General features: G+C 58.3%; 1 protein-coding gene across 1 annotated transcript; it reads right to left on the reverse strand.

Moving 5' to 3' along the window:
* Window positions 1–960: 960 nt before the first annotated feature.
* On the reverse strand, window positions 961–6,815 carry LOC100092093 (keratin, type I cytoskeletal 17-like). The gene is made up of 8 exons (XM_029076283.1): window positions 6,375–6,815; window positions 4,745–4,827; window positions 4,394–4,550; window positions 3,844–4,005; window positions 2,022–2,147; window positions 1,691–1,911; window positions 1,500–1,528; window positions 961–1,222 (listed from the first exon to the last, which is right to left on the reverse strand). The coding sequence occupies exons 1-8, from the start codon at window positions 6,813–6,815 to the stop codon at window positions 1,125–1,127; spliced, it is 1,317 nt and encodes a 438-aa protein (XP_028932116.1). The 3' UTR covers window positions 961–1,124.
* Window positions 6,816–9,614: the final 2,799 nt, after the last annotated feature.

A 9,614-nucleotide genomic window follows, 5' to 3' on the forward strand; every position in this document is an offset into this window, starting at 1 on the left:
GGGGCTGGAGGCTGGGACAGGATGGGAGCAGGTCCAGTGGGCTGGTGGGAGCAAGGGATGGGGCCTGGGTCCAGCTAAAGCAAGGCTGGGCAGGGCAGGGGACTGGGCAGGGGGCTGGACATGGAATACAGAGTCTGGGGGCTGAATCCAGAGGTATAATCGAGGGTCTGGGCTCCATGAGAAAAGGGGGAAGGGGTATGTCTGGGTGGGCATGGGGTCATGGGTTCTGCACCCCACAAGGGACTTCTTTAACCCAGTTGTTGCCCGCACCCCAGTGATGTCAGGGAGGACTCCACTGAGGGGAAAGAGGCAGAGCTTCCAGCTCTCCAAACCTTGGGGGGAGCCGCTGGGGCCCCACGTTGAACCCACCCCAGTCCTCTCTCCTACTGCAGGCTCTCAGCCCTTCAAGGTTCCAAGCCTTTAGGCCACAAGTCCAACCTCAACTGTCTCCCACCATCACCACACACAGCTGATACCCACCACATACACATAGCACACACCACACACACACCACACACATATAGCAGGCACCATCCACACATCCAGCAGGCACCGACCACACACACAGTAGGCACCCGCCACATGCAAAGGACATGCCCAGGCAATTCCCACCACACATATAGCACATCCACAGCAGACACCCACTACACACACAGTGCACACACAGCAGGACACCCAAAGTGAACATCAAGTGCAAGCATACATACACACACACACACACACACACACACACACAGTGGATGTCCATCACAAACCCAGTAAACATAGGTCAGGAATCCACTGCACACCCAGCATGCCCAGGTCAGACAATAGTGCACACGCAATGCACACTCAGAGGGCACCCAGCACTCACCCAGAAGACACAGTCGGCTCATTTGAACAGTTACTGATAGTAACTGTTACTGATAGTTACATGTATCCCCATCCCCACCACTCCCAGGGACTGAGTCCAGCCTCTTCTCTGCATCCGGGTAACAAAGCTTTATTGGCCAGCAGAAGGAGGGCCAGGGACGGGCTAGGGGCCGAGGCTGGGCTGGTAGCCAGGCAGGAGGCTCTCGAAGTGGGGAGGGACTGAGCACCCAGCAGGAACAGGCTGATCCCCGGCCTTCTGATTCCAGCCCAGCTCAGCGGGTGGTTTGGTGGACCTGCTCACGGGACGAGATGACCTTTCCATCCTGCACCTCTTCCACAATGGTACGCACCTGGCGGGTGGTGAGGCTCGCTGTGGCGGGGGAGAGCAGAAGAAGTGAGGAAGGTCACTATGGGGACAGGGAGAAAGAAGGGACCCGGGTACAAACCCCACTCCCTGGCCCGGCCCACTCATCCAGGTGAATGCTGGGACAGACGACCATGGCTTGGCCCACCCACCCAGGTGAATGCTGGGATTGATGTTGGGCAGCTGTTGGGGATATGTACTCGCTCAACAGGCCAGCAGTCAGTCCACTGGGATCAGCCCAGTGATTAGTCCACCCTGCTTGGGGCTTTGGGAGGATTCTTACCTTCCTTGGGCTTGTATTGAGAGGCCAGGCTGCAAGAGAAGACATGAAGGCGTGTTTAGGTTGTGCCCGCCACCGCCCCCCGGCCAGTGAGCTGTTCCCAGGATTCCCCGGACCCATGCCCCATGACCCAGCGGCCTCTTTTGGTGGAGGCGATGGGGAAAGGGGTGCAGGAGTCCCCCTTGGCCACTCACTGGGCATCCTCGCCCTCCAACAGGCGGCGGTAAGTGGCGATCTCCTGCTCCAGCCGGGTCTTAACGTCCAGCAGGATCTTGTACTCCTGGTTCTGCTGCTCCATCTCACAGCGTAGCTGGGCCAGCTGCTCCTCCACGTTACCAATCAGGCCTTGGATCTGCGAAAGCTGCACGCAGTAGCGGCTTTCCGTCTCCTGCAGGCTGCCCTCCAGCGAGGCTTTCTGAGGACAGAGAGAGGACGGAGTGGGCAGGGACAGTCACTCACCACTCTCCCCAGCCCCGGGTATGTCGGCCTCCGTTCAGGCCCCCGGGGGGCCGGGCGGGAACCCACCATGCTGAGCTGAGACTGGAGCTCAATCTCCAGGGCCTGGAGATTTCGTCGCAACTCGGAGATCTCGCTCTTGCCGCTCTGGACCAGCTCGCTGTTTGTGGCCACTTCCCGGTTCAGTTCCTCCGTCTGGAATGGGATGGGAGAGGGGAGAAGAGACACAGAGATCATCCTCAGGATCCAGAGGCATTCGGACAGATCCATGGACAAGTGGTCCATGTTGGATCACTGAAGAAAAGTCAAGAGTGGAGTATGAAGAGTTAGGAGTGTTGAATGGTTCATGCTGGGATTATTGAGGGGAGAGTCAGGGATGGGGAGGGAAGAGTTTGGGGTGTTGGGTGGTCCCTGTGGTCACTGGGAAGAGTTAGAATGGAAAGGGTAGAGTTTATGGTGTTGGATCAACCCTGTTGATTACTGGGAAGAATCAGATTGGAGAGGGGAGAATTTAGAATATTGGATGGTCCGTGCTGAGTCATTATGGGAAGAGTCAGGGATGGAGAAGGGAGAGTTCTATGGGTGATCCTCTAGACTGTAAACTTGCTGTGGACAGGAAACATGCCTACCAACTGTGTTGTACTGTACTCTCCCTAGCGTTTAGTTCAGTGCTCTGCACACAGTAAGTGCTCAATAAATACCATCAAATGACTGGTTGATTGATGGATGGTCCACGCTATGTTACTGTGGGGAGAGTCGGGGTTGGAATGGGGAGAATTGGGGATATTGGATGGTTTGCCCCTAGTCACGAGGGTGGGTGACTAGGATGGTAATCAATCAATCGATCGATCATATTAACTGAGTGCCCACTGTGTGCAAAACACTTTACTAAGTGCTTGGGAGAGTACCAAACACTTATGAGAAGCAGTGTGGCTCAGTGGAAAGAGCCTAGGCTTGGGAGTCAGAGATCATGGGTTCTAATCCTGACTCTGCCACTTGTCAGCTGTGTGACTTTGGGCAAGTTCATTCAATTCAATAGTATTTATTGAGCGCTTACTATGTGCAGAGCACTGTACTAAGCGCTTGGGATGAACAAGTCGGCAACAGATAGAGACAGTCCCTGCCGTTTGACGGGCTTACAGTCTAATCGGGGGAGACGGACAGACAAGAACAATGGCACTAAACAGCGTCAAGGGGAAGAACATCTCGTAAAAACCGATGGCAACTAAATAGAATCAAGGCGATGTACAATTCATTAACAAAATAAATAGGGTAACGAAAATATATATAGTTGAGCGGACGGGTACAGTGGTGTGGGGATGGGAAGGGAGAGGTGGAGGAGCAGAGGGAAAAGGGGAAAATGAGGCTTTAGCTGCGGAGAGGTAAAGGGGGGATGGCAGAGGGAGTAGAGGGGGAAGAGGAGCTCAGTCTGGGAAGGCCTCTTGGAGGAGGTGATTTTTAAGCAAGTCACTTAACTTCTCTGGGCCTCAGTTACCTCATCTGTAAAATGGGGATTAAGACTGTGAGCCCCACGTGGGACAACCTGATTACTTTGTATCCGCCCACCCCGAGGGCTTAGAACAGTGCTTGGCACATATGCCATCATTATTATTACTATTATTACCATATAACAGAGACATTAGAGATGTCCCCTGCCCACAGTGAGCTAGCAGTAGTGAGTAGTCTAGAGGGAGCTGATCAGTATAGGGTTCCTCCAAGTGCCCTCGTATCTCAGTCGGAGACAGAGCCCTGGTCCGGTGGACCCATGGTCCATGGGGCTGAACCAGTATGCTCTTGCTCAGGGATTAATGGATGTGTGACCTGAGTAGACAAGGCAGGCTCCTGCCCAGGCAGCTGTAGTGCCCCCACATCCCTGACCCCACCCTCATACCTTGCTGAAGAACCAGTCTTCCGCATCCTTGCGGTTCTTCTCCGCCATCTTTTCATACTGGTCTCTCATCTCAGACAGGACACGGCTCAGGTCCACACCAGGAGCAGCATCCATCTCCACGTTGATCTCCCCGCCCACTTGGCCCCTGAGGGCATTCATCTCCTGGGGAAGGGAGCCGGGGAGTGGGGAGGTCAAGGGGTGAGATGCTGGGTGGAAGACCAGGGAGACCCTCCCATTTCCCCTTACTCTCTCCACCCTGGGCTTGCTGTTTGTATATTAGGGCTTCATCATGGACAGTGGGTAACGAGAGATGGAGCTTGGGATGGCTGTAGGGGAGGGACAGTAGGAGGCCATGAGGGCTTCTAGGCTGAGGGTCTCCCCTGACCCATGGAGACTCTCAGCTCTTCCAGGTGAAGATGGAGTCCAGTCCAGGCAGCTGACCAACCCCAGTCTCATCCTCACCCACTCCCCCATCACACGTCTCTCTGGGCCTCAAACATCTCTTTCTCCGCTGACCCTGCCCTCGGCCCCACCCCAACGAGGCCCTCACCTCCTCATGGTTCTTGCGGAGGTAGGCCAGTTCCTCCTTCAGGTTCTCAATCTGCATCTCCAGGTCAGCCCGAGCCAGGGTCAGCTCATCCAGCACACGGCGCAGCCCGTTAATGTCAGCCTCCACGCTCATGCGCAGGGCCAGCTCCGTCTCATACCTGTGGGGGTCAAGGAGGGGTCAATCCAGGGTCGTCCCCCAGGAGGTTCCAGCCGGGTCAGGGACCTGGCATAGTCCAGCAGGAAGGGGAAGACCGAAGTGGCACTTGAGTGGATGACATAAACAGCTCAGCATCATCGCTCTCCTGAGCCCCTGGGCTCCCCACCATCCCATCCCATCCCAGGATGTGCATACTTGGTACGGAAGTCATCAGCTGCCAGGCGGGCATTGTCAATCTGCAGCAGGATGTTGGCATTTTCCACGGTGGCCGTGAGAATCTGAGGACACAGGAACGGGGGGTGAGCTGGGCCACATTGGGAAGCCCGAAGTCCAGCTACCCAGGGATCTTGCGAGACTCAGGGAGAGCCAGGCTTCCCCTACAAATCTCCCCTCCCACAACCCTCAACCCCTAGGTTCCCGAGGCACATTCTCATGCCCGTCTACACCCCGTGGACCATGCCAGCCCGCAGCATCCTCGGCCCCAGGATGATAAATATCTCATCTTCTGATGCTCCAGAAGCAGATGGGTGTATAATGAGCACTCTCTGCTTCTCTGACTCCCTGGATTTCTGGGTTTCTATCTCCCTGGAGCTCTGCCTTCTTGAATTTGTGTCTTTCTATGTTTCTCAGCATCCCTCTTCGTCTCTCTTTGCCACTCCCTCCTCTTTGTCTCCTTTTTTCTGTGGTTTTTTGTCTTTCTTCCTCCAAACACTGTAAGGGTTCAATAAATCCCACTGAATGACTGATGGATTGCCTCAGAGGTCCCGCTCCAGGCCCCTACCAGGATGCCCAGGCACTGTTTAAAGGGAGACAGCACGGGATGGGGGGAGGATCTTGTCTCCCGCCCCCGCGGGGAAATGTCTCAACCTAACTCGGTCCCGGGAGCAGACGGTACGGCCCCGCACCAGACCACCCGGGCGCTTCGGTGGAGCCAGGTCAAGAGTTTCCACTTCCCGCGCGCGAATCGCCTGTGGGATGCTCCCCTCGCCCGACCCAGTGGGCAGATGGCCATGCCCACATCCGAGCCCCAGGTGATGGACCCGGACCCCCTGCCCACTAGCCCCCAGCTCGGCCAAGTTCCCCACATACACACACACACACACACACACACACGAGTGAACGAAGCCCTCACACTCCGCTCCTCTGGTGCTAACCTTCTCACTGTGCCTCCATCTCGCCTGTCTCGCCGCCGACTCCCGGCCCACGCCCTACCTCTGTCCTGCAACGCCCTCCCTCCTCAAATCCGCTAAACCATCCCTCTTCCCCCCTTCAAAGCCCTACCGAAGGCTCACCTCCTCCAAGTGGCCTTCCCAGACTAAGCCCCCTTTTCCTCAGCTCCCCCTCCCTTCTGCCTCACCTCGATTCGCTCCCTTTGCTTTTCCCCCCCTCTCCCCACCCCACAGCACTCGTGTATAGATGTATAAATCTCTAATCCTATTTATTGACATTGATGCCCGTTTCCTCGTTTTGATGTCTGTCTTCCCCCTCCTAGACTGCCAGCCCGGTGTGGCAGGGATTGTCTCTCTTTACTTTGCCGCACTGTATTTTCTAAGCGCTTAGCACAGTGCTCAGCACACAGTAAGCCCTCAATAAATACGACTGAATGAAGCCCTCCCCCCCAACCCCGATTTCCGAACCGCCCCACCGTTTTCCTTCCCTTTCGCCCTAAGGCGACTAACAGTCCCGGTCCCTCGAGATGAGGGGAAAGCCCAGGAGGAAAGCTGCAGGACTGGGGGTCTTGGTCCACCAGGCCGAACCGGCACCGGAGGATTCGTCTTCCTCATGCCCCCAGCCCCCAACCCCCAGGCCCGGGGCCGAGTCTCACCTTGTTTTTGAGATCCTCGATGGTGAGATAATAGGCGCTGTAGTCGCGGGCCGGTCCCGGAGCCTGCTTCTGGTACCAGTCGCGGATCTTGACCTCCAGGTCGGCGTTGGCCTCCTCCAGGGCCCGCACCTTGTCCAGGTAGGAGGCCAGCCGGTCGTTGAGGTTCTGCATGGTGGCCTTCTCCCCGCCGGCCAGGAGCCCGTCGCCCCCGCCGAAGCCGCCGCCCAGGCCGCCCCCGAAGCTGCCGCCCAAACTGCAGGTGTAACCGGCCCCGTAGCCGCCGCCGCCGCCGCCGCCGGACACCAGGCGGGAGGAGGAGACGGAGCTGGAGAAGCCTCCGGGGAGGCGGCAGGAGGAGCGGGTGGAGCCGCCCCCCAGCCCGCCGGCCCCCTTGGAGGAGCTGGACGACGTGTACTGACGGATGGTGGTGGTCGTGGCCATGGCGGCGTCGGGCCGGACACGGGGTGGGCACGGAGGTGGGCACGGAGGTGGGCACGGACGGGCTCGGGGAGGACACGAGCTCACGGCCGGAGACGAGATGCGCTCTGGAGGCCGCCCCCCCGGGGCCCTTTATACTCTGGCCAGGGGGAGGGACGATTGCAAAACCCCCCGCCCCCTCTCTCCCCCGCGCTTTGGCTTGCCATTCCCCTCGGGTTTCATCAGCCTTGGCCGCCCGCCAACGCCCAGGTGTCTCCCCCCACCAAGCCCGGCCCGCTGCTGCTCTGCGTGACGCTGCGCTGGGCCGGGCCGCCTTCTTCCCGCCCCCTGCCTCGACGGGACCCACGGGCACGTGACTCGGTCCGGACCCCCCCCCCCCACCCCCACCCCGGTGGCCACGGTTCCCCATGACCTAATGGGTCTCACGTCACCCCCGTGGCAGGGGAGGGGCTCCGGATTTGCCGGGGCGGTGGGGAGTGGAAGGGGAGGGGGCCGGATTCCTGTCGGGGCCCCGGGACCGGTGTGGCTCAAACTGGATCTCAGGAGGCTGCGGGACCGGAGGGGGAAGCGAGGAGGAGCGGGGAGGGGGGGCCTGGGCCAGGTGGAGACCACCCTCCCCCGGAGGCCCACCTAACCCACCCTTCGACGGGACTCTTCCGACCTCTGCTCTCATTCCTTGTCAGTGGTATTTATTGAGCGCTTACTGCGTGCAGAGCACTGTACTGAGCGCCTGGAAGGTACAATGCAGCAAAAAAGAGAGGCAATCCCTGCCACCCCGGGCTTATTTATAGTCTAGAAGGGGGAAGACGGTCATCAGATCAAAGAAACAGGCATCAGTATAAATAAACAGAATTTTAGATCTATACGTATACACGTAAGTGCCGTGGGGCGGGGAGAGGGGGGGAAGAGCAAAGGGAAAGAGTCGAGGTGAGGAGGAATCCCCACCGCCAATTCCCTTTCAAGGCTCCCCGCCCCCCCTCCAGGTCCAGCTGGTCAGGAGGGTCGCCAGACCGGTCTATCCCCCATCAAAGGACAGGGACTGTCTCTATCTGTTACCGATTTGTACATGCCAAGCGCTTAGTACAGCGCTCTGCACATAGTAAGCGCTCAAGAAATACTATTGAATGAATGAAGCCGGCCGCTTGGCCCTGGGGGTCGGCGCCGGGAGCCCCATTCCGACTTCAACTCCCGAATCTCCTCCCCTATCCTACTACAGGGAGACCCTCCCAGCCTTCCGCCCCCTGCACACACACCGCCATGCAGCCTTCCCGCAGACAGGAGGGGCCGAGGGAAAAGCGATTCAGCGACAGGACTCTGGACTCACTGTGCAGTCTGGGGGACCGGGCTTTTGGAGGAGGAGGAGGAGAAGAAAGGATGATATTTATTGAGCACCCACTGAGAGCACTGCATTCAACTATGCACTCGAGAAAGGGCAACCGAGCCAGAGTGAATCAGAGTGCCTGGGGGTGCGGGGTGAACTTCCCTCCACCCGGAGGGTTATAGCAGGAGAGTGTGGATGGCCCCGCGCCCAGAGGGGGTGAAATTGGGCCCTGGCCTGGATGACTCTCAAACCCACCCACCCACCCCCTCCTCTACTCCCCTATTTCCCATCTCAACCTCTGCCCAGCCCTCTCCCGACCCTTGTTTTCCCATGCGGGACAGGGACTGTGTTCAATATGGCTATCTTGTGTCTATGGAACACTTAGCACAGTGCTTGGAACACTGTAAGTGCTTAATAAATGCCATCATTATTATGGCTTTTCTAACAGCTCTGGCCTTCCTCCTCCTCTTTCAGTCCTCACAACCCTACTTCTGCTGCTTCCAGACTCCCCGGCTCCCTTTCCGCAACTTCATATCTCCTCTAGCCTTAAGCCTCCACCACCTGCCCTCCGTGCCTTCCTCTGTCCCTCCCTGATTTCCCAGCTTTTCACATCTCCCAGTTTATTCCCCAGGCTCCCCAGCCACTCTCCCCCCAGTGCCTTCTTCTCAGTCTCTCCTTGGTTCCCCTGACCTCTCCCAGGCTCTCTCATCCTCTCGCATCCTCCCTTGGCCTCCCTTAGGCTCCCCCAATTCCACTTCCCACCCTCCCCTGGCCTCACCTAGCCCCTTCCAGTTTGTCCCCAGAGCCCCCAGCTCCTTTCCCCAGTGCCTTCTGTGCATCCTCTTTCGGTTCCCCTGACTTCCTCCATCCTCCCTCACCCTATCCCATCCTTTGCTTGCCTCCCTCAGCCTTCCCAGCCTCCCCTGGCCTAGCCTCTCCCCTCCCAGTTTATTCCCCAGGCTCCCCAGCCCTCCTCCCCAGTGCCTTCTCCACACTGTCTCCCGGGTTTTCCTGTCTTCTTCCAGCCTCTCTCATCCTCTCGCATCTTCCCCTGGCCTCTCTCCACCTGCCCTGGCCTAGTCTAGCCCCTTCCGAGTTTATTCCCCAGGCTCCCCAGCCCCTCTCTCCATTGCAGCCTCTCCCTGGTTCCCCTGACTTTCTCCAGCATCCCTCACCCTCTCCCACCCTCCCCCACCCTCTGACATCCTCCCCTTGGCTCCCTCAGCCTCTCCTGGCCTAGCCTACTCCTCTCCCAGTTTATTTCAGTCTCCCTAGCCCCTCTCCACTAGTGCTTTCTCCGCAGCTTCTCCCTGGTTCCCCTGACCTTCTCCAGTCTCCCTGATTCTGTCTGATCTTCACCCTGACCTCCCTCAGCCTCCCCTGGTTCTGCTTCCCAGCTTGCCCGCCTCACCTAGCCCCTTCCAGTTATTCCCCTGGTTCCCTAGCCCCTCTGTCCAAGTGCCTTCTCCACAGCTTCTCCC

The sequence above is a fragment of the Ornithorhynchus anatinus genome, chromosome 11 (genome assembly GCF_004115215.2).
Source record: "Ornithorhynchus anatinus isolate Pmale09 chromosome 11, mOrnAna1.pri.v4, whole genome shotgun sequence".
In the NCBI taxonomy this organism is placed as follows: domain Eukaryota; kingdom Metazoa; phylum Chordata; class Mammalia; order Monotremata; family Ornithorhynchidae; genus Ornithorhynchus; species Ornithorhynchus anatinus.